The 25992-nt window shown below is 33.8% G+C and overlaps 2 protein-coding genes across 16 annotated transcripts; one reads left to right on the top strand and one right to left on the bottom strand.

Annotated features, from left to right (window-relative positions):
* Positions 1-148: 148 nt before the first annotated feature.
* Positions 149-5536, bottom strand: LOC105194131 (THAP domain-containing protein 5). Of its 12 annotated transcripts, none has more exons than XM_039456652.1 (11): positions 5430-5536; positions 3299-3504; positions 1979-2215; positions 1746-1892; positions 1638-1679; positions 1530-1571; positions 1422-1463; positions 1314-1355; positions 1206-1247; positions 1094-1135; positions 149-1023 (listed from the first exon to the last, which is right to left on the bottom strand). In XM_039456652.1, exons 2-11 carry the CDS (start codon positions 3470-3472, stop codon positions 607-609), a joined length of 1227 nt encoding a protein of 408 aa, XP_039312586.1. In that variant the 5' UTR covers positions 3473-3504; positions 5430-5536; the 3' UTR covers positions 149-606. The 12 variants fall into 12 exon arrangements, with proteins under 12 accessions (XP_039312586.1, XP_039312595.1, XP_039312585.1 ...); XM_039456661.1 differs by having other exon boundaries at positions 3299-3456; positions 5188-5526; XM_039456651.1 differs by having other exon boundaries at positions 5188-5526.
* Positions 5537-5586: 50 nt separating this feature from the next.
* On the top strand, positions 5587-15632 carry LOC105194119 (ATPase H(+)-transporting accessory protein 2). Of its 4 annotated transcripts, XM_039456646.1 has the most exons (10): positions 5587-5790; positions 6075-6202; positions 6597-6836; positions 7135-7443; positions 8242-8325; positions 8914-8997; positions 12660-12836; positions 14025-14133; positions 15190-15271; positions 15403-15632. In XM_039456646.1, exons 1-9 carry the CDS (start codon positions 5748-5750, stop codon positions 15267-15269), a joined length of 1254 nt encoding a protein of 417 aa, XP_039312580.1. In that variant the 5' UTR covers positions 5587-5747; the 3' UTR covers positions 15270-15271; positions 15403-15632. The 4 variants fall into 4 exon arrangements, with proteins under 4 accessions (XP_039312580.1, XP_039312579.1, XP_039312582.1 ...); XM_039456645.1 differs by having other exon boundaries at positions 5588-5790; positions 15190-15632; XM_039456648.1 differs by lacking the exon at positions 12660-12836 and having other exon boundaries at positions 5588-5790; positions 15190-15632.
* The last annotated feature ends 10360 nt before the right edge of the window (positions 15633-25992 follow it).

Consider the following 25992-nt stretch of genomic DNA (forward strand, 5'->3'; position numbering starts at 1 on the left):
GCAAGCTCATTAAAATATTTATTTAAAATAATAATTATATAAATTTCGTTAATCAACATTTAATAAATTTCTCAGTTTTATAATTTCCACGTTGTTTCAAGGTACGTAATCGGTTCTCTGGTGCGTAAAAGAAGAGAAATAAATAAAATTCTTTATACTTTGAACATTTATTTTACAAATTATTGTACATGGGCATCGATTTACTATCATATTTTTTAGATTTTATGACCTTTTTATTAAATATTTTTAATCTAAATGTTGTAGATCGTTTCATGATTTTGTATATACGTGACAATAAAAAATATAGTTAGCTTTAATTTCATTGAATTTTGAAATAAAAAATAATTTTTAAATTAACATTTTGCATCTATTAAAACATTTAGAATAGTGTTGCAACTATAATTGTCTACCACTGTACATGCGCGTAACATTTTCCATAAGATCATTTGTATTATTAAGAAACCTATTTGTAATCTAATCGAAAGTTTGTAAGATTGCTTTGATGTTATGAGCATTTTGTCAAATATTAACCCATGATTCTAAATCAATTTTACTTTTTAAATAAGATTTTTTTCATTTTTGTAACATTTATTCGGATATTCTTAGTTAAAATTGAAATTTTATTTTTCGCTGTAATGTTCGTAGATTTGGAAGTGGGTATCCTTGACGAATAAGTTCTTCATACCCATTAGTTCCGCATGCAAATTTCAATTGTAAAGCACGTTTAATTGTGTCATGCGACCACATTCGAACGCATCGTTTTTCCGCAAATAAAGCTTTAATTTGACAGTCAGTAAAAACAGATTCCAAAGCTTTTTTATACTTATCATTATTATGTTTATTTTTTAAAATATATATAGTATCCTTCAAACTTTTCATTTCTTTTAGCATTTCAAACATTTTTAGTTGTTGTCTTCGGATAATATCTTCCAATTTCTTATATCGCATTTCTTCTCTTTCATTACATTCATCTGAACATGTAGTTGGACATAAGATTGATGTTTCAGATGTATCATCAATTGCCTAAAAAATTTATTTCAGAATTTTAATATATTCAATTATCCTCTTATAACTTTTACCATTTTATTATTACCTGATATTCTTGTTTTACAATATTATTAACAGGCTGCTCAAACTGAAAATTATTTATATTTTAAAAGGTATATTCAATTATCTTCTTATAACTTGTACTGGTTTAATATTACCTGATATTCTTCTTTTACAATATCATCAACAGGTTGCTCAAACTGAAAGTTATTTATATTTTAATATATTCAATTATCTTCTTATAACTTTTACTATTTTAATATTACCTGATATTCTTCTTTTACAATATCATCAACAGGTTGCTCAAACTGAAAGTTATTTATATTTTAATATATTCAATTATCTTCTTATAACTTTTACTATTTTAATATTACCTGATATTCTTCTTTTACAATATCCTCAACAGGTTGCTCAAACTGAAAGTTATTTATATTTTAATATATTCAATTATCTTCTTATAACTTTTACTATTTTAATATTACCTGATATTCTTCTTTTACAATATCATCAACAGGTTGCTCAAACTGAAAGTTATTTATATTTTAATATATTCAATTATCTTCTTATAACTTTTACTATTTTAATATTACCTGATACTCTTGTTTTACAATATCATCAACAGGTTGCTCAAACTGAAAGTTATTTATATTTTAATATATTCGATTATCTTCTTATAACTTTTACTATTTTAATATTACCTGATACTCTTGTTTTACAATATCATTAATAGGTTGATCAAATCGAAAGTCATCTATGGGTTGATATGGTTCAATAGATTTAACTATACTTGTTGAAGCTGGATTTATTGCTGATGATGTATTACATTTAGATATATCATTAATCACCTAAAAAATTTGTTTTATAATTTTTAATGTGTTTGAATGTTTTATCTATTTATATTAAGTATTTCTATTTTAATATATTAACTAACCTGATTTTTTTGCTTTTGAATATAAGTAACAGATTTATTCACCTGAACGTTGATAGGTTGATATGATTCATTAGAATCTGCTTTATTATTTACTTTAATGTTTTTTGTTAATACTTGTCTAGCGTTATTTTCCGTTGGTTTTTTTTTCAAAAAATATCCAAATATTGTGGGATATGCACTTGATTTTAATTTTCGTACATCAGTTCTTGGTTCCCACATCTCTGGTGGAAAATGTACCTGTGTATAATAAAATAAGATTAATTTATTCTATAATTAAAATTGTTATAAAGAAAATAAATAAAAAACCAGAGTCATTGAAATAATTTAGTAAAATTTGTGTTTAGGGAACACGTGTTTAGAACAATCGCCTTGTTCTTGACATATACAATATATTGTCAAGATCAAAGTCAAGGTTTTAAATAATAATTAGTTCTAGCTTTGATAATTTTAAATATCTTTAATATATATTGCTAATTTAATATTTGAAAAGTATACGCACTAACTATATACATATGTAAAAGTGAAAAAAGATTTGATTGTTTTTAATAAACATTATATATATATATATATATATATATATATATACATATTAAATTAATTTTTTAATAATTTATAACTATTTTTAATAAACACTATATTTTATTAATTTTATAATAATAAATTTATACAAATATATGCCTAGGAAATTGGTCCACTTTCTTATACATACATGTATTAATGGATCAATTAATTTCCTTGTGCACATATGGTTATGCAGTTATGCAAGAGTGCTTTCCAGCAAGCAACATAGTGCGACGCTGTGTCCAATAGTGTGAGAGAGTAGATTTTTAATTGTCTCACTCACACTAATAAACACATTGTCACCTGTGTTGTTTGTTGAAAAGCACTCCAAATTTCTCTGGATAAACTGTAATCCGGATGTGTTTAGCCATGTTTTGTGTAAATTTTTTATAGTTGACACAAATCTTTGAACTAATTTTATGCAAAAGCAAATGAATTTGCTTTCACAAAGAATTAATGCAAAAAGCAAATTAGATTGAGTAAGGTAGCATTATATGTATAGCAATATTATATTGCAGCAGCGCTAAATCTTTATATAACAGTTACGTTACATCAATGTAGTAATGTGACAAACTAGGTTACTGTTACATAATTGCAATGTTGTTGTTTTATAAGCAATATTTTCTGTTATATGTAGATATAATGTATCTGTGATATTCTATGAGTAGGAAATTACAACTAACATGAACGTTACATGTAATGAACACGTTACATTGCGTTAACATTGTTATATAACTGTGTTTGCTGGAATTACTTTACCTCGCAGAGATGAGAATTTGTCGCAGGTGTCCAATTTTTCACACCATTTCCCCAACATCTTTCGCTTACATTTTTGATCCACAGAGCACGTCGTTCAATATTTCGGGGAAATATTTTCGTTACGTAGCCTTTGGCTGCCGAATTGTTGCAAAATGGTGCTGCACATCCACCCATTTTTAATAAGTTTTTAGCACAACGCGTATACCCTAGTAGCACAAAATATTGGTTCAATATTGGGAAATAATGTAAACCCAATATTCTATATTGGGTGTGAATTGATTTTCAGTATTGGTCCAATATTGCAGAGTATGATATCGACTCTTATTTAACCAATCTTGAAGTTGCACTATTGGTCCAATATTGAAAAATCATGTCAACCCAATATTATCTATTGGATGTGAATTGATTTTCAATATTGGTCCAATATTGCAAAGTATGATATCGACCCTTATTTAACCAATATTAAAAAAAAAATAAATACGATATTATATATTGGTTGTGCATTGGGTTTTCAACATTGGTCCAATATTAGAAGGTTGACACTTTAACCAATATTAGTCCAATTTTTTTTTAACCCAAGCGGTCACCCATCCAAGTCGCGAATTCGGTGAACGTTGTTTGACCTGTGTGATCGCTGCGAACTGATCCTTCGTGATGACCTGTGAAAGCTTTGTGCTGATACTTGTATATAACTGGTAGATCGAGGTCAATATACGTTATCAAAAAAATGGAATATGTATAATTAAAGCACATTATTTACATAAACAAATATAAAATTATAGTTTTTTTACTAATTTCACAAATGCGGAATAGTATCTGGAATAACTTTTCTGTTATTTGTTTTAGTAAGAATGCAATTAGAAAATATATGTCAATATAATACAAATTAAATATAAAAAATTTTTATAAAAAAAAAATTTTTTAAACAATTGAAAAATATTGTTTGCTTATTGGAATGTAGGTAGATTGAGGTTTCTTCATTTATGGACCTATTTCGTTTATTGATAATATTTACAATACAATTATTGACTCGTAACATTGGCAGCACATTAATATTTCTTTTATAACCAATATTCGCTTTAGATTTGGAAATCTTGACCAATAATGCGCTTCCAATATAAGTGCAATATTGTACCATTGTTAACTCGTAACATTGGCAGCACATTACCGTTTCTTTAAAAAACAATATTCGCTTTTGATTGGCAAATATTGGCCAATGCACTTCTAATGTAAGTGCAATATTGTACAATTGTTGACTCGTAATATTGGCAGTACATTACCGTTTCTTCAATAAACAATATTCGCTTTACATTGGCAAATCTTGGCCAATGCACCTCCAATGTGAGTGCAATATTATACAATTGTTGACTCGTAATATTGGCAGTACATTACCGTTTCTTCAATAAACAATATTCGCTTTATATTGGCAAATCTTGGCCAATGCACCTCCAATGTAAGAGCAATATTATAAAATTGTTGACTTGTAATATTGGCAGTACATTACTATTTCTTTAATAAACAATATTCGCTTTACATTGGCAAATCTTGGCCAATGCACCTCCAATGTAAGAGCAATATTGTAAAATTGTTGACTTGTAATATTGGCAAAACATTGTCATTTCTTTAATAAACAATATTCGCTTTACATTGGCAAATCTTGGCCAATGCATCTCCAATGTAAATGCAATATTGTTTATTAATTGGCGAGCAATATTACAAGTACATGTGCAATTGATTCTATGACCAATATTGGCTCTTTATTGGGAAATATTGGCCAATGTACTCCCAACATAACCAATGTTTCGCCAATGTTAACCAATGTAAAGCCAATGTACTGTGCTACTAGGGTATACGTGTTCCGTTTCAACCTAGTTTAGGTTAAGTTTAACCTCTCTGTTATAGATTTTGTTTCTTCTTCTTCTTCTCAACGTTATTGGTACCCGTCCCCAGTGTAACAACGTGGCGGGGACGATTTGACCATAGTAACCAAGGTATTTCTTATCTTGCTTTCAATAGTTATATGGGAAACAAAAAGGCTTAAATGGGAATACAGGATATGCTTGCATAAGAAATAAGGAGGATTGCATCAACAATCCTGATCGCGCTTTTTGACTATTACAAACACGCTTACTGGTACACGGCCAACCAGCGACTCTTCAGATGACAATTCATAGATTTTGTTAAAACTACTACCCTGCATGCAAAAGTCGACTTATGTCGCGACTCTTGAGAGTCTCTACTCTACTACAGTGAATGTCGCGGAATTCGGAACGCACCCTATACGATGCCATTCGTGATCAATCTAGGTTGTTTTTTTAAATGTATGACCAATTCTTGATGTCACGTGTTACCTGACATGATCATATGATCGCGTCTGAAATTTACTGAAATTGATCGACGTCGAGGGAGTCAAGGGAGTGTCTTTCGAATTTTGTTTCTCCGCACAACGATGTTTCAACAATTATTGCTCCTCTTTTCCATCCTCGCCGCAGGTAATTTTCCGTTTACGCTCAAGAAACTCATATCGAGAACGATCGAAATGCTTCGAGTTTTTTCGCAATTGAATTCCCGGCTGCAGGAGTCGATTTTGTAAATTTTTTTCAAAACTTCACGAAATGCTCAGAATATTTAAACTTAATTTTATTTTTGAACAAAGTAGATCTTTTTTTAAACATTTCGAGTACGCCAAAATGTCTATTTTGTTGAAAACTAACATATACTCAATCTACTCATTACTCTCTTACACTTTGATTATTCTAATGCTTGCTTTTTTTAGTTTATGCCAATGGCGAATTTGCCATTCTTCATTCACCTAACAGCGTAGAATTCATTGGAAATAGGGAGATCGAACAAAGCAGCCTTAAGGAAGTCTTGACGGCTGGTCTCGGTTACACTGGAAAACAGGTGCGTTGTCTTTAATTTCTTAAGTCTCTTTCTACCAGATATAAACTAGATCTACCAATACAACTTTGTTCTCAATTTAATTTAGTCTCATTCTAAGAATTAGGAAAATTTGAGAGTAAGTTAAATTAAAATCAAAGTTAATCTACAATAATGAAAATGAACATTGAACAGTACTGATAAAATTGTTACATACCATGAAGCTTCAAATGTACTTGAAACATTTAAACAGGAAAACTAAAATTGTATAATTGACAGTGTATTTTTTACTTTAATAAGTAGAAATCTTTGAAGTTCAATCCTCAAAACTTGTAATCTGGAGTACCTGATATGCTTGAAATGACATGTATTTTATTTGAAGATTTATCTAAGATAAAAGAACTATGTGATCTTACAGAAAGATTCGGAACACTGCATTGCCATACGGGATCCATTTTCGATGCCAAAGGCATTGGTTGCTATAGCGATTGATGGAATAGAGAAGTTGCCTGTTGTAAAAGATAAAACTAAAATTATTTATCCTTTAATTGTGGATGAGGCGGAAGAAACTACTTGGCAAGCGATTAGGAGCAGAGTGGAGGAGCGAAGCAACGATGACACATTAGTCAGAATTAATTTGAGTGATGGTGTTGATGCTGTAAGCATTAAATAGATGGATGTATTGATGAAAAAACTTGTCTTATAAATACAGGATTGGGAAAGTTACTTTACAATATGTGAGACTCTGATTCAGTAACTGATCAGAATATCTATATCTGATTTTGGTTAACAGTAATTAGTTACACTTACTTAAGGAAGTTTTTCAGTCATAATATAAAAAAGTAATTTTAACTGTAAGTTTTTACAATTAACAAGTTACTTCCCAACTCTGAATAAAAATTTGTTTTTAATTTAAGAGTTTAGATAATATAAATGTAAAACTTTTTCTAATATAGCTTGGCCAGTCGGCACTTGGTGAGTTGAAGCCTGCTAATATGGAAAAATTGAAGTTCCTGAGTTCAGAAGTTGAGGAGGATTGCAAGTTCGTCGAGGAAATACAGCTTCTCCATGCTATCGCCGACAATGCCTCCTCAGCGAAGAAACACGATTCTGGCACGGATGTTTATTGGCTAGTGATAACCTCATTCAATCCAGTCTTGGAACTGCATGGAAACAATTCTGCACCTGCCAAAGAGGCGTATACCTTACTCAGTGACGCAATAGAACACGTTTCCAAGGCCTTCGTGAATACTTATGATGGCAAAGTGCGTAACTTTTTTATTTTATCTGTATATATGTAATTTGTATTAAGAAACTGTATAAATACATCTAGACGATGCCTAGTGTTGCAAATTTTTTTTAGAAAAACGAAAAGAAGTGGAGAAAGTTGCGCTTATTCCATTATAAAGATTATACTTTTTACTATCTGACATCTAATTTATTTAAAAAAATAAATATATAATGGCATCGCTATTCAATTCGTCATTTTCAAAACGTGTGATTACTGTATTTTGAAAATGGTTTTACCAATTTGTAAATTTACACACTTTTAATGTTTGTAGAATTTTTAAAATAATACCTTATTTTTGTAACAGTTGCAAAAAAAATGAGCAGTCAATATAATGAAAGCCGTTATATTGACTTTCACTATCATTTATTTTGAAAAACGCTATGTTAAACACTAGATTTATATTTCAATTTTATAAACCTTGTATTATTTTGCTCTCTGATGAATTCTGTGAAAACAATAGTTATCATAAACGCCAATTCTTAAAAACATGATTTAGGAAAATTTGAATAGCGACGTCATTTTATGATTTTTTAAAATAAGATATTAATGTCAAAATAGAGAAAGGGATGATCTTTACAATGGAATAAATACAACTTTTGTATCACTTTCATTCACAAAAAATTCGTAACATTAAGCCTTTTTTTGATCCATCTATATGTCCTCTTAATGAGTAGATCTTTGAATATTTTTTAGTCTATTTGTACTTAATCGCTATACAGAGAATATAATTATCTGTTTATACGTTTAGAATATTTTTGAATATTTGTTTTAGATTATCATTGCGGCTTTCACGAACGACGCTTGGAAAGTTAGGAACGCTCGCTCCGTTCTCGAAAGACAGCGTAGAGACACTCCGGTGAGTTATCCATACTATTTTACATAAACATTTTGTGGTTTACTATTGTATTTCAAACAAAATTATTCGAAAATTTTTTTTAATTAAAAAATATTTGATAACAGAATTATACTTATTATATCAATATACAGTATACATAATATAATAAAATATCTCCATTTAATCAAATTTGATTTAGTATTGGTGGGTACAGTTCTTTGGAGACAATTTATTATTTACTGTTATTTTATTATTGTAGTACGATAATAGAGTATACATTGTGAAATGTAAAAATATGTGATTATTAAAATCACGGTATATTTTTTTATATTATATACAAATATTATATTTGAATGTATACGAGATAGCTAATTTTGCAACCGATTTACTAAGTAAGTATTGCCCTTTTTATCTGGACATTAACAATTGAAATTTATTTTCCTTATACCAAAATATAATTAGAAAGGATAAAAAAATTATCAAATATATATTTGGACAATATTTAATCTTATTCAGAATTTCTCGGTTTTAGAAAGAATCGCGTGTTAGTTCACTTGAAATTATCTTTTTACCTGTACTTATTTTTAATTGTTACGGAATATTTTGTAGGCTTATAAGACTAAAAATGTTAAAACCACTGGTGGTGCCAAGGGAGCGCCAATCAGTTCAGTTAACGATAATTTACTCGTCAAGGTACCGTGTCGAATCGCATTGCATGGGCTATGACGTGATTGAGAGTGTTTTTTTCCGAATTAGAGGTAGCTTTTTGCATGGATACCGCGAACACGACGAATTACTCTTTAATTACTCTAATCAACGAAATTAGAAACTTGTCCGGCCAATAGCCATTCGTTCAATCTTCTTTTTTTTTTCGAAAGTTCTTTTAAACAAAATTTAACAAATAATCGAAGCTTGGCATCAAATATTTAAAATCTTGAACATTTTGATATTTTTCATCGACTAAATTTCAATTTGAAGCTCGACATCGGTGAATTTAGATCAGGCTTGCGCAAAATTGTGCAAAACTTTGCTCTTGAGCTAAAACGCTTCCACCTTTCCATTGTCTTCATAAAACAAAATAAAGGCTGCATTTAGCAGCAAAAATAGCTTTGCATCTGTTACGAGTTTCTTTTATACGATTAATTTCTACATTAGATCTTGCAAGAACTAAAAGCAAGAACGAATCGTATTAAAGAATCTTCTATCATTTGAGAACCTGTTTTTTTTACCGAACGCAACCAAAGGATAAACAAAAAAAGGATAGTCGCTAGAGTTTCGCTTGAATCCAGAGATCTGTTCTTTTTACCTGAACTTCTTGCACAATCCATCTTTTCTCTTTTTTTTTCAACGAGGAAAAAAGCAGGATAGAATCGTGCAAGATTTTCAGTTAGAAACAAAAGGTTTCAAGTCTGTTTAAGTCACCAAGGCCTGATGAAGAACAAATAAGCTCCTTATTCCTGTAATCGTTGTATAGCTGTATGTCAATCATTATTTTCTTTTTTATGGGCTCTGTAAAACCCATAACAGTGCTATACCAATCTTTTAAGACTTACATTATTGAATCAACATATATGTTGATTATAATAACATTAAATAATTTTATTGAGAAATGGACATATTTGTCAAACACATTTATATTTTATAATAAGAAATAAAAACGTTAAAAAAATCTGTACACCATTGCTATGGGCTTCATAGATGACGGATGATAAGTACCTTTACTCCGTGAACTTGGACAGGCTTGGATTTATAATAGGTAGAATTTTAGCATCTATTCTTTTTTGTTTACTTTCTGTCTCGTTCTATCGAGAAGATAGAGAGGTAAAAACGTTTTAGATCACGAGCTAAATTGTGGACAGACTTGATTTAAATAATCGCTAATATGATCCTTGCAGAGTTGAATAGTAATTAATTGAAAAGTTAAAAATTTTATAATAAAGTTAAAGAATTAATAACTTTTAACTTACAGGGAAAGGTCCCAAACTAGGAAATTTAAAAAATTATGAAACTTTGGTAGTACTTGGAGGAATTCTGACGTGTAATAAACAATTTTTGTTGTTGTCCAAATTCATCCCAAAGCGATAAAATCAATCTCTAAAGATTAACTTATTTTTGGTTTTATCAATTATCAAGAAATTAAAATGGATAAAAAGTATATAAACAAAAGCAGAAATAATATATTTTCAGTATTAATATTTTCTTGGTTTTTTAATAATACGGTATAATTCGTGTTTTTTTTAAATCTTATTTAAAATTAGTTGAAGTTAGTTGATTCTGATATTCTATATAAAATATCCGAAACACAGCTTACTTTAAATGGGAAGTCATTATTGCCGCTGTTGAATGCTCATTTTTATTAAAAGATAATGTGCCATGTGTGAAACACGTATTAATTACTTGTACATAGTATTATAAAGAAGCCAATGTCAGAATATTGAGAATATACATATTACTCTTGTTTTTGTTTATATATTTTTTAAGTTTTTAAACAATTGATAAGTTTTCTAATAGATAAATCTTATTAAAAGAAATAAGTTTTTCCTCTAACATTTTATTTTATCTTTTTTTGTCGGTGAATAACAAAATAAAAATTAAAAGTAAGTTATTCTTTAAAGGTTGATTTTACCTCTTCAGGGTAAATTTGGGCAGTAAAAAAATTGGTTAATACATGTTTTCAGCTTAAAGAGAGCTTTCTCCTTACCTCACTATTTCTCGCGCAATCCAATGCCGATTGACATTTGGATTGTGTATAGGTTGATGAGGTAAGAGGAATAGCGCTAGTTGAAAATCAAATGAAATGTGCATTTTTTGCCGAATCCTGCTCTAGATATTGCCAAAGTTCATAATTTTTGAGTTCTTGAGTTAGAGATCTTTCTTTATTACTTAATTGCAAATGAGTTAATTTTTAATTTCAAATTATTTTCGAAACATTCACTTTAACTTATTAATTTTTTTTCCTAAACATTTATCTATGTAAGCAAATTGTAAAAAAGTTTATTCTCATAAAAACAATTTTTTTTTGTTATTTTATATAAATTTAATTTACAAATAAAATATTAAATGTAATGATCCATATTATAACAATTTGTTTTGTTTTATTTATTATAATATAATAAATACTCGTAATCTAATTTAAAAAATTACGACATTTAAAATTAAATATAAATGTATATAACAAATTTTAAGACTAATTTTTAATCTAATTTAATTTAATCTTAACGAAACTTTTACGTAACTAAATTAATTTTCTAAACTATTAAGTTTAACTTAATTTAAAAACATATTAACTTGTCCAATCTTGGATCTTTGAAGTATTCGTGGGCTTGATAAAATTCGAAAATGGATTGAGATTTCTACAACCAATATAGAATTTGAAACTCGATGTACGAACTCGGTAAACTGTCCCTCTAGTATCTTCGGAATCTTGAAGACTGGGCTTGCTTTACATTAGACAAAAGGAAGGGAATACCATTTTGTTTTTTGGCAATAACTCAGTATTCAATATTATTAATGCGACATAATTCTAATCAACGCGTTTATTAACTATAGAGTTCTACCAATCACCCTATAGTTAGAAGTTTATCGGACATATAAGACGAATATGATTTACAATTTACTGAAGAGGAAAAAAAGGATGCGTTTGTGGAATAACAAGGGGATCGTGGAATACTAACAACTCATGTCATGAAATTTTTATTTATAAAGAGAAGATAAATTAATAAACATTCGTAGCCTTTACACACAAATAAGTGTCATAATACAAGGTTTTACAAACATTTTATAAAACATTTTATTAAAAAAATTTTTTTTTTTAATAATTTTTTTACTTAAAAATTTTTTTAAATGAAACTTAAAATTTTTTAAAACAACTTCTTTGCTTTTAATAAACATTATACGACTGAGAGTGTAAAATTGCAAGAGTGATGTACATAACGATCATTCCACAATCATGACCCACATATAACATAACTTTATTTGACAAATTTATACACGCATTATCACACAAATTAAATTCAATAATATTATTTGAAATTTACATTTAAGGCCTTCAAGTTAAATTAAAGTTAAAAAATGAATATGTAACGTACTTTTCAAAATTACATAAAGAATGTACATCTGTAAAAATTTCTGCTTCTTGCAAAACTCTGAAATTCAGCTTTTATAAAAATACAGCGGACACTAATAATCAGTAACTATCCTACAATGTCTAAATAGACTGTAACGAAGTAATTTTAACAGTTCTTAGAATTCAATGCGAATTATACGAGATATCATGATATTCCACCACCCCAAATATATTCCACGACCGCCGACCTCCTCTACTTTACTCAGATACTGAACAACACTGATTGTAGCAAGACGACAAGCAAGACAAGCAAAATGATAAAAAGGGTGATGATGGGGAAAAAAATAGTACTACTATTGCGCCCAACACTGTTGAACGTACAGACGTTCAGGCTAATAGCGAGACATCGGACAAGTCCGACGAAGATCATAAGGACAATAACATATATAATAACACAATAGGACAGGTATCACAAACATATTAACATGCATAACAATCGATGGGTCTAGGCGAAGACCAGACAAGTCCAATTTCTTTTTCAATTTCTACATTTGAACATCAATGTATAAATTTATATAATAATCTGTTTTTTTTTGTATTAATTTCTCAAAATTGATAATATTATCGAAAAAGAAAGGTTTTATGCCAAAAAAATATTTTATGAAAATAAGCTTACATAGAAAAATCATAATGAAGCTTAATGGATACATGTTATAATTAGATGTGCTAAAATATTTAAATAAATTTAGAGATTATTTTAAGAAATATGTATAAAATAGTAAAATTTCTTGAATTTATGCTGGTAGAAAAATTGACAAAAATGTGACTTGTCAAGGTTCTTTTTCTGGACTCTTCAATTGTATTCGTTCTGCCAGACCTTGTCAAAATATTAGAGCACCTGAGTTCTAGGAAGATAAATTATTTTAATTTAATGTTTACTCCAGTAGATTTGAATGATATTAACAAAAGCTTTTTTTCAACACTTGTCTAATTCAGCTTCAGTTCCTTTTAAGATTGTATTACATTGTTTCTTTTGTTTTGCATTGAGATTGTAATCTGCTATAGATGTTAATTAATGCTTACTGGAATGATGCTTAGTGACATTTTTAATTAAACTGAAAATTTTAGACAGCAAATTTTGTACTCGAGAAGTAAAAGGATCCAGAAAAGTTATTTTCTTACTATTTTACATTACATTATATAAATATGCCGACAGTTTCGGATTTGTCTCAAGTGCTTCTCCAGTGCAGAATTATAATCTTGCATGAAGGCTTGCCATGTCTGATTGCATGCATACATTTTAATGATGATAAATTTATAAGCGACGGGATTTTTGATCAGAAAGTTTTTATTAAAGAAGATTTAACCAATTATAGTTAATTGTTTAGCAAGTATTGAAGCAGATTTCATTAATGAATTACGAATTCTTCAGTTAATTCGTATGTTAATTGCGAAATGGTATTGGTATTTTGTATGCATTTCTGAATACGCTGAAGTTTTTAATCTTACTCGTTCGGAGATATTAAGAGACGTAGAGTGCTATATTGTTATATAGTAAATTTAGCAAGTATCACCAAGAGAGACATTTGCAGGATTGAAATTTTGTTTCAAAAATTTCCTTTACCCCTCCATTATAACAATTTTTCTATTTCAGGCTGACTTTTCTGGCCGTGCGAAAGTTTACAACGAGGATTATCCAGTCATCTTCAATATAATACTATGGTTCTGCGTCGTTTTCTTCTTTTCACTCTTAGCCATTTGTAGTACGTATTTTTGTAAATACACAATTCTCCTACGTATACAAATATTAAAGTAGAATTGTCAAAAAATTAACACACTTTACTTATTTTATTCTAGTATATTTTGACATAAAATATAAAATATCTTGTAAGTTATTAATTTTTTTGATAATCATACTTTTAATACTTTTGTGCACAGAATGAGATAAATCAACTAATCTAAAGAAAACATAATTTTAGCTTTTTGAAAAGATATGTAATTGTATTAATTGTATATTACATATTGCATAATTTTTTTTAACATTAACTATGTTTTTTCATAGTAAGTTATCTCATTATTCTGTGCATATAAATATTAAGGTATGATTATTAAAAAATTAATATTTTATGTGGTATTTTATATTTTGTATTAAAATGTATAAAATAAAATAAAAAATATCTCATAAATTACTGTGTAAAACTAGCAGTTTAATTTTTTTAGTTCTTGTTTTGATTAAAATTCTAACTCCATTTTAAAAAGTACATTTTTATATGTATAAAAAGAGTATGTTTTGATGATTAATAATTATTAAAATAATAATTAAATTAATTATAACTATTGATTTATTTATGCTTATACTTTTATATACAGAATAATTAAAAAAAATTATATTATATGAAAGTTTTATACCTTTACGAAAAATACACTCACATAGTGTCCAAAATGACATTTAAATGAGTATTAACTCAAATAAAACTCCAACTTGAGAGTTAGCATTCATTTGAGTGTCATTTCGGATACTAGTTAGGTATTTTTGTAAGAATAATTTCATTATAAAAATACTATAATTTTTATGTAACTTTGAAAATTCAATTTTCGAAAATTGATTTTTTCATTATTTCTCACTTTTCAAACTATACAGCTTTTAAAACTTCTCACCTTTTATATTTTTTGAGAAATTTACTTAAGAAAATTAAAATTATCTTGTATAACTAAATTTTGTAAAAGCAAGAATTCAAAAGTTATTGATCAGTTTTTTTAATAACTATGTTTATTCATTCAACATAAGAAATTTGAACTTAATGTTTTGATATTTTCAGTCGCCATCGCCGATATGGATCCAGGACGAGATTCCATTATCTACAGAATGACGTCGAATCGAATGAAGAAAGATAATTAAATGTAAATACACACACATAAATACATATATACATATATTATAGTATATAAGTAATAAATTTTGTAATATATGTTTCTGTGCAAAATGTAGCTCATTGGAGCATCTGTATATATGATTTATAATTTAATTCCAGTGTATTCAAATAAGGAAGTAGAATTTTATTGTGTATTTCTTTATTCTGAAGATTCTTTAAATTCAATGATCCAAGTTCGTCAGAGCTATTAAATAGCAAGGATATACATAACTATATCATATTATTGAAACATAAAAGTATTGTATCATTCATTGTACAATTTCTTCAAGTTTGTATATTTCTTGAAGGCTAAAGGCTGTTCTAAATATAACATAATCATCTAAATTAAATTTTATGCATTTTTTAAATTACTAGAAATCGATATAATTTCAAGTTGAGTTTAACTTTCAGTGCTGCAGATGTTAGAAAAGTAATTGTAAAATTATTACGTTTTTATTACGTCATAAGAAAAAAAAACTTTAAATTTTATGTATTTTGCATTTGCAGCATTGGAATCTGATCTCTTTGAAATTATTACAATTTCGATTCACCTATTCTTGTAGACATATACACAATAGCGTAAAGAAAGATGGCGCCCCTCTATACTTTACACTATCGATAATCATTCTCCGCTCCTTTAGGGCCAGAGGCGAGCGACGAACTTATCCGTTCCGCGCGGGCGGATTCCGATAGCGCACGGGACCGATAGCACACCACGACTCACAGCGGCCGATATTTTTTTCCGTTGGGCTGCGTTCAGATTCTCCACCCGGGTGCACCTAGATTTCGTCTTTGTTGTTTACCAAATGTTAAACAAGGATAGAATGTCTGGGTGCACCCGAGTGGGAAATCTGAACGCAGCCTTGGTTGGGTTAGATAAGTTAAGATGATTGGTTGGTAGGCTATTGCACCGTGCGCTATCGGAACCCATCCGTTCCGCGCCAACACCCTACCAAGGTCCAGTGGCACAAAGACCGCCCGGGCCTATCATCCTGAAGTGGCTGACCCGCCGGATGAGCGAAGACCCCCTCACTCATCGGGCGGCCCATAGCCAGGGTCCTCATCCTCTGAGCATCCCCGAGCGCAGGGGCAGCTGAGAACGAGGCCCAGGAGCGCAGGGTAACCTCCTCCCCCAGGGGTGACCCCACGGTCCTATCACCTCCGAGGATAGGCGATCCCGGTGGAGGAGACGTCAACGTCTCCTCCACCTGGGGTCTGGACACCAACTTGGCCAGGGTACTCGAGTCAAATCCAACTCACCTTTCCCGTTGTGAAAGAGGGAGGAGCTCGAGCACCACCTTCGCCTGGAGGAGGCTCGAGATACTAGAACTATCGAGGCTTTCGTACCTCTTCTTGTTCGGCGGACTCGCTCCTAGCTCGGAGGCTCTGAACGAATCCGACGACAACTCTCTAACTCCCGTAACGAAGGCTTCCCCGACAGAGGCCTCTGCCACGGGAGGGATCTCTTTCATATTAATAGCAGCCTCCGGCCCCGCCAATATTTTACCCTCCACGGCCTGAGCGCCGGGTGGGGTGGAAGGTGGCAGGGATGGAGGCTGATCTTCCTTTAGATCTCTTCCCTTCTCCTGCTGCGGAGTTTTTTTCCCCAGGCGAGCAGCCAAGGGGATTCGCGTGCATTTTTCACCGCCAAGGTGGTGGTTATGCGCTTTACCTCTGCTGGCAGAGGTTTACTTCTACAGGTAACGGCTTGTTCGCACATTCGGCCTGGGTATGCCTTTCTCTCCCGCATTTGAAGCAGTACTGGGCCTTGTTTGTATCGCCAGGGCATCGGTGCTGCGTATGGCCCTGGGCCAAACAACGGTAGCCTCCACATGGGCCGCCACCTAGCTCAGGGCCAAACTACCTATCCGGGCAATCTTCGCGACCGCAGCGACGGACGGATCCCGATAGCACACCATCACTCACAGCGACCAATTCATAGAGTTTTTCCGTTAGTTGGGTTAGCTAAGTTAAGATGATTGGTTGGTGGACTACATCGCATTGTGCGCTATCGGATCCCGTCCCGCGGCGACCAGGCATTGTACGATGACAGAACCCAACCCCTGCCAATTTTGCGTCATCCGGTCCGCCTTAAGGTCTGTCACGAAGTATTCCCCGGAGTTGGCGACCGTCGTCGCCACCTCCTTCAGAGCGACTGACTCGTCGAACCCGGCGATACGGATCCACCCCCATTGCCCTACGCATAGGGCATGAGATTCGCACATCCGAGCCCCCCGCGACGCGCCTCATTTCCGAGGCCAGTTGTTCGGCAACCCCCCGTCTGGGCACGGCGGACTTGGAGTCCAAGGGCCCCCTGCGGCACAATGTCCCGTAGGACTATCCCCTCTCTAAACCGCCTCACGTTTGCGTATAAGACATCGTCCGAGTCACCGTCACCAACACCGCGGATGATCTGGGGATGTCTCTTAACTTTTCTTGCCGCGAGGGTTTTACTTTGCGGCGGCACTTCTTTTTTATTTTTTTTAAATTTTTTTTAGGCTTGGTGGCCGGAGGGGGGGGCGCTAGAAGCCGTTATCCCCGATGGCCCAGCCCTTTTCCCTTTATTTAATAGGAGAAACACCTCTCAGCCGCTCTCAGCAGGAGGTTGGACGGGAAGCGCCGTTTGGCTTCCCCTATCCGCTTTCTTTCTTTTTTGTTGCCGACAACCTCGACCCAGCTCCGATCGCTCATAGGCGCATCAGGACCAGGTGCGGTTGCCGGTTCAGGGAAAGGTGCAGGGGGCTTCTCCAGCGGAATCTCCGCTTCTCTTCTTTCTCCTTCGAGGCCTTGCATCACCATCTCCCGTTTCCTCTTCATCCGACTCCGAGTTCCGGATAACATTGGCTCGGAATCGACGGGCCCTAAACTGCTTCATGGGAACCCTATGGAGCCGATCCTGCATGTCTGCTCCGTCGGACAGTAGGGAAGAAGACCTGAAGGGTCCGCTTCCGTCAAGACAAGGGCGGCCATCGGCGCGCCTACTTTTAACATAAACCGGCAGGCCAGATCCGTCTCCCGGAACATCCGGGATTCAGACACGGCTCTCCGACTCCCTCAAAATCGATGACCGGCTCCAATAGATTCCCAGCCTCTTCCTCCTCCTGCCGATCCACTTCCATGGTCTCGGTCCAAGGTTGGGAAAGACCGTGATGCCTCGGACGCAGCGGATCACTCAGGTCCTCCTCGCTCGGGCCTCCCCCACGGACGCGAATCGGCGTCGATCTTTCACAAACGCGTGGTGGCGTTGAATACTCGTGGTGACGTTGAATACTCTAGTTTACACCGAACACTTGACACGCATACTAACAAGTAACTTTCTATTAAATTATCTTAATTTCGATAATACGTGTAAATGTATACGTGATATCTATATTTAATTAATTATATTGATTCATATTGTACCAGTTTAATATACTATTCATTAAATTTATTATCGAAATTAAGATAATTGAATAGAAAGTTACTAAATATTACGCGTATCAAGTATTCGGTGTAAACAAAGTCAATAGGAAGCATCCATTTGGACACAGTTCAATTAGACACAATCCACTCACAGCGCTTGAACAGAAGAAAATTACTAGGCACCAATCGCCCAATTGTACTGTGTTTAAATGGATGCTTTCTGCGTTGAATACGCCACCATTTCGAAAAAGCAAGTCCCCGGTGATTCGGTCGCATATCTATCCTGCCGACCGCCTCTCGTCTTATGACAACCATCAATCAGCAGGATTGTGTCTCTCCCGGTGGTCGGGATAGAAGCCTCGACTTTAGGAACCGACTTGACTCCACTCGTCATGCCAGGGCACGCATTTGTTCGGAATCGATTCCGATCGGAATGATTCCGTTTTCCCTAGAAAACACAATAGAAATTTAGGGACAAACGGAATAATTCCGATCGGAATCGATTCCGAACAAATGCATAATACGTGCCCAGGAGAGACATTCCCCCCCATTACACAAGGAAGATGAAGCCCCCCCCGATGTCGGTCCACGATTCAGAGGTAGAGGAGCCACTAATGAGCATCGTTGCTCTGATCGCTCACCGTAACGCTATATGGCGCTGATAAGCTTCGGACCTAGAATTCAGCCGATAAATCGGAAACGTCCTTTGACCCATTCGCCTAGCGCGCGGACGCACACAAACATTCACTTTCACACTAGCCCGATAGTCGGCGGGGCATGTGGGCACCTCGGGAGGTACTTTCACTACATGACTTTTGGAAAGACTTGAACCACTTTTATCGACAGTATCGCAAAATGGATGTAATTTTAGATCAGATTTTGGCCTAAATAGATGTGCGTCGTTAGTGCGCCGGAAATTTTAGCGTTATAAGAAAAAAGCCGACATGGCACCCCTCAGGTTCCTTTCTGGCTGTTGGCTGGTTGCATCAGCAATTCTCACAAATTTCGCGGACCGGACGAAAAAACATGTTCAACACGCTCACGGCTTTGAGCAATATTGAGTAATATGGTGACAACAAGACAAGAAAGATCGGTAGCAAAACTACGAATGCAGATAGCGTTGATAGACAGAGAACGAACAAGGATAGCATATGGACATGCAAACGTGTCCATTTAGAGATGTCCCTAGACTGTCTACAAATGCATATCCTATGGATAGCTTTCATAGGCCTAGTTTACACCGAGCACTTGATACGCGTACTAACTCGTAACTTTCTATTAAATTATCTTATTTTCAACGATGCGTGTATACATGGTACATATATTTCATTATCTCGATTCATATTATACCAACTTAATATACTATTTTTTAAATTTATTGCCGAAATTGAGATAATTTAATAGAAAATTACTAGTTAGTACGCGTATCAAGTGCTCGGTATAAACTAGGCCATAGGGTTTGTTTACACCAAATACTTGATACGCGTAATATTTAACTTTCTATTCAATTATCTTAATTTTGGTAATAAATTTAATGAATAGTATATTAAATTGGTACAATATAAATCATGATAATTAATTAAATATAGATATCACGTATACATTTACACGTATTGTCAAAATTAAAACAATTTAATAGAAAGTTACTTGTCAGTATGCGTGTCAAGTGTTCGTCAAGTGTAAACTAGGTCATAATGGTCCAGGATATCCCGACCAGAAATGGACACAAAACAGATCTCCATAGGATATCCTGTACTGGGCACGTATTATGCATTTGTTCGGAATCGATTCCGATCGGAATTATTCCGTTTTCCCTAGAAAACACAATAGAAATTTAGGGGAAAACGGAATAATTCCGATCGGAATTGATTCCGAACAAATGCGTAATACGTGCCCTGTCTAGATAACTCCATAAAAAAATCATTAAATGGTGAGCGGGGTGTCCAGTTGAAATCGGTACCGCAGAAGATAAGTCTCGTGTTGTACACTTATTTGTGCAGAATGTCAAGTATCTTCCCTAGAGTATAGCACATTGCATCATCCTGTTGAAACCGTGTGCGAGTTAATTTTCTTAGAATATAGAAATTAACGCTTAGGACTATCCAGCATAGATGCACAAACACGTTCAATGTTTTTAGGCGTGCTTGCAATCTCCAGCCGAGGAGCGTTTGTTAGTTGCACAAGCTGTTTTCTTAAAAGAAAATTTTTAACCCATTTTTTTATCGTGTTTTGGATTGGTATAGTCCAGATAACCAAGCTAGATTTAGCACATTGGGTAAATTAATGCATTGCATGTATTGTTGTGAATTTGCAGGCAATTTGCTGGCTACAGAATTTAACGTCAAAAAAAACTTCCTTAAATCTCCCTTAAAAACTAAAGTTCTTGAAATTCAAAGGCTATACAAAAAACAAAACAACGACGGCGTAATCTGTTTGGTACTTACGTCGGCAATCAAAATCAAATTTGCCGGTTCATTTCTCCCGAAATACATTTTTAGGACTAAATTTAAAATTAAACCCTTTATTCCTCAAGTTAAAACTTGCTATAAATACTATAGAATCGGACATATTAGCTCTATATGCCGTGGTTCGGCCAGATGCCTCTACTGCAGCGAAGGAATAAGACACGACAAGGATCAACAGTGTCCCATAAAAAGAAGTACTCTGTCATGTATTAACTGCAAAGGTGCACACACAGCAATTGATGCGCGTTGCTCTTGGATTGCATATCACAAAATGATCATTGCCTTAACAACTTCCGAGAACATTCTATTTAGCGAAGTAAGAAAAAGAATTGAGCAAAGCTCGCCTCTCTCTTCGATTCTAAGGAAATCACAGGGCAAGTCCTCCCATACAACCAAACAACAGACTTTGATAACTTTCTAAAGTTACCCTTAAATAATAAAAACCGGAATGCCTTTCAATATAATCACACAGTGAAGACAACGAATTTTTCAACTCCAATCGATTTGAGACACTTAGTGGCATGGGTGATAATTCCTATCAGGTGGCAACGTTTATCAGCGTTCATATGCACATGCTATCTCAAGTACTAGAATATCTTCACCACCAGAGAATCGCAGTTGAGAAAAGTTCCTCCCCTCCACTACAAGAAACAATCTCGATCCAGGAACGATGCCCTGCCCAGAGCCTCCCCGTTCGCGTAATGACAATAAAAACGGCCATTCAGGTGAAAATAGACTCTTTTGACCAAATGGTAGATCTTCTTCCATGTCAGGTAACGGCTCGGTGCTAGACTTTATGAGAGAGCACGCCTACTCCGCCAGAGAGAACTCATCCGTAGATTCCTCCTTTTCCTTCTTTGGAAAATCATTCATTAATAATTTCATAAAATTTATTTGAATTGAAGTAGTCGCCCTATATCTTTCGGGAAACTACGCGGCCATTTTCAAGATTTTTTTCAATTTTATCGCAAATTATATAGGCTCCCCAAACAATTATATGCCCGCACAAAACAATAACGATTCCCATAACAATAATTTTAAATATTACAATTCAAGGAGAGAATTGAGATCAGACTTTTCTCAGAAAAAAAAATATCACATCTTATTTAACACCATGACTAATAACATTCTAAGTTGCAAACGCAATCACAACAGTAACAATATTACAAATGGCCAATGTGGCAACCATCCTAATGCAAATTACAATACAGCTGCCAGTAACTATAACTGTAACTATAATAAAACTATAATAAAAATTACAGCAAATATCAATTTATCAAGGAACTCAAAGTTTATTAATGGAATTGTCAGGGCATTTGTGGCAAATTCCCCACTTTACAAAAAATAGCAAATCATTTCGACATTTTGTGTGTCCAGGAATCCATCCATTTTTCTTAAGGATTCAGCCTTTGCTCTCAAAGGATTCAAGATATTAAAGAAAGATATTAAAAATGCTGGTAAAAAAGGTGTCTGCATTTTGATTAGAGATGGAATTAGTGATGTTGGATTTTTAATCGATGTATCGAAAATCGATGATTTTGGGCGGAAATAAATCGATTATTTTCCGATTTTTCAAATTGCGATTAATCGTTGAATTGATCTATTTTTGCTTGAATCGGGATCTAATTTGAGGATTTTTCTGCTTGTACTCTGATATTTAGCTTGCGAACGCTGAACGCAATAAGCGACGAACGGTAAACGATATCCAATGAAAATTCTGCTTTTTCCAACATGGCGAAGTAAATATCGGAAAATACAGAGTTTTCATTGGATATCGCTCATTGTGTTCAGTGGAGACGTCTTCAAATACGTATTTTTCGATATTGCATTTTGGGTGGTGTTTCTAAACGCAGCCTTTCCACTTTCTACCGCCGCGTGTGTGCCCTGTGCATGTTGATGCCTGTGACCTGTGACTATTTGAATCTGATCATGTGTGCAAAGTGCAAATTCGAAAAAAATAAATTTGTGCAGGAAAAGACAACATAAGACATTAGATGTATATCTGTATTTTTATATACATGATTTTTATATACCTGATTTGGATAAACCAAGGTAATTGTCAGATCGATTTCTATCATCATAGATATAAGATTTTAGTTACTATAGTAAAACTTTAAAGTAACACTAATTATAGTTGCTAGAAAACAAATGAGTCGTTACTTTTCGATTCTTGGAATCGATTGGATTTTTTGCCGTTTAAATCGATTCAGAGAATCGTGGCCTTATGCAGAATCGCGATTCTAAAGAATCGCGATTTTTTTAAAAATCAACATCATTAGATGGAATCGCCTTTACACCAATTGATTTAAGACACATAAACCATCCAACAGTCGAAACTCTGGGCATTTCTGTTCAACTCAACGAGTTGATTATTATTAATGTGTACAGGCACCCCGGCCTCCACAAGCCAAGTCATATCTTTGGAGCATTTTTTTCTCTTCCAAGCTCCTCTCAGCTAATTCTTTTTGTAGACGACTTTAACTGTCACTACTGTGCATGGCACAATGATTATGATAACTCTATGGACAACATACTAGTCAAAGAAATCGAGAATCAAAACATTAGCATTCTTAACGACAAAAAATCGACGCTCCTAAAAAAGTCTGGCAACAGGTCACCTATTATTGATTTGATACTAGTTTCCTCTAACTTAGCTACAATCTGCACTGTAAGCACTGCATCAGACACATGGAACAGCAATCATTTCCCCATTCACGCATTGGTCAATGGCAAGAAAGGCCTTAAAAAGAAATTTACATACAAATGGAACATAAACCGCCAGATCTTAACTGAGTTCCAACTTTTCTGTCTCAAATCACCTATTAATCGAGAAATCTTATCCGGGATTCGTGGAATAGACAAATATAAGTAGTTTTCTGATGAACTGAAAAAAAAAACTCTACAACTTCATCCCCGATTCCTATAAATTACCAAAAACTCAAATTTTTCACAATAAACGCCTCTCCCCGCTCTCGTGGCAGAACGAGAAATGCTAAATGGCGATACGTGAAAGAAAAATAGCTCTAGACTTATACCAAAAATTTCCCACTCTTGATAATTATAAAAACTACAAAAAAAAACCAAAACTCCGCCACCAAAACCCTCAAAACTTAAAAAAAAGCTGGCTAAAAAAACTTCTGCTGTTCATTCAATCACAAAACCTTAACATCTCAAATGTGGGCGTAAAATTCTTCAAGAACAAAAATCTTATCCAGAATAGTACTCAGAATCTTATCCAGAATAGTACAATTAAACCCAGAAAAGCTAATTACTTTTCAAAATGAAACAATCAACAAGTTGTGCCCACCCATGTGTTTTTATGAATTTTGGGAGAACTTTTCTTTGCCAGCATCCTCCTCTGGAGCTCTTGACGGCAACGAAGTGACCAAAAGTGACCCCTTGATTCACCCGTCATCCTCAGAGCTGTACTGTGCTCTAGGATGGATGAAGGATACGTCCTCCCGGGCCTAGATTAATTCAACTATGAAATCATGAAAGTTCTACCTTCAAATGAAATTAATATTCTTGTGGAAATTTACAACTGCATCTTCTACGAAGGTGCATTCCCAGAATCCTGGCGGAAGCTTCTGATTATTTTCATACCAAAATCTAATGGTGAGGATGTGAGACCTATCTCCTTGCCGTCTTGCTTCTTAAAATTTTAGAAAAGATAATCCACATTCGACTAAACTGGTACGTTGAAAGGAATTGCTTGCTACCAGACTTCCAATTGGGATTTTGCGCAGGCAGATCCTGCGCGGACAACTTCACTTCACTTGTCAGCTTCATCCACGCTGGCCTTCTCAGAGGGGAACTTGTCATTGGTGCCTTTTTAGACATTCAGGGCGCGTTTGATAACGTTGTTCTGTCAATTCTTTCTGGGGAACTGGAAAAAATTGGCATCCTCAAACACACACGTAGATTTATAGAAAACTTAATAGCAAACCGTAAGTTTTTTTTGTCATTGATAGCGAATTCAGAGAACTTTTTAATGCACAGAAAGGTACACCCCAGAGATCAATTTTGAGTCCTCTACTCTTCAATATATATTTAAAAGACCTAGGTAAACATTTACCTCAAGGTGGAACTATCTTCTAATATGCAGACGATATCGCTATCTTATCGGCTCACACTGATTCCAAGACCTTTAATGCAGAACGCATTGGATGCTGTGTTTACCTTCTTGAGAGATAGAGGCTTGGTTCTATTACCAAACAAATCACAATATATGATTTTTTTACATAAAAAATCTAATAATCTCTCCTTCAATCTTTCTATTAATAGCCAGTCCCTTAAAAGAACTAATCAAACTCGTTTTTTTGGGTATCTGTCTAGATGATGGTCTGAAAGGTAATTTGCATTTTAATAACTTAATTCAAAAAGGTAAAAAGTTAGCAAACATTTTGTCCTCTCTGGCAGGAGTTTGTGGGGATTCATCTCTGCCTCTTGCTTCAAATCTTTAAAGCTGTGTTGCAGAGCGCCATTGAGTATGGAAGCCAAGTTTTCAAATTAAAAGGCAACTTATCTTTATTCCTTAAAATCAAAAGGATCATCTACAGACGTGTTAGGATAGCCTTGGAATACAGAAGACTCCAATCAATGTTATGCTGTCAGAAGCACGAGAGCCCCGCATGGAGGTAAGACTAGAATATATGAACTCAAAATTCCTCTACAAATGCTTCGCAAACAAATTTAGCCCGGTTAACAAACATTTAAAATCATTATCTTTTGCGTCTGCACGACTGGAAGATCGCATTCGCATCTTGAAGAAATTTCCTATCTTTAACACTTACATCCGTATAAGAGACACCCAGAAATCAATCTTCCGCAGTACTATTCCATT

The sequence above is a fragment of the Solenopsis invicta genome, chromosome 13 (assembly GCF_016802725.1).
Source record: "Solenopsis invicta isolate M01_SB chromosome 13, UNIL_Sinv_3.0, whole genome shotgun sequence".
NCBI lineage: Eukaryota > Metazoa > Arthropoda > Insecta > Hymenoptera > Formicidae > Solenopsis > Solenopsis invicta.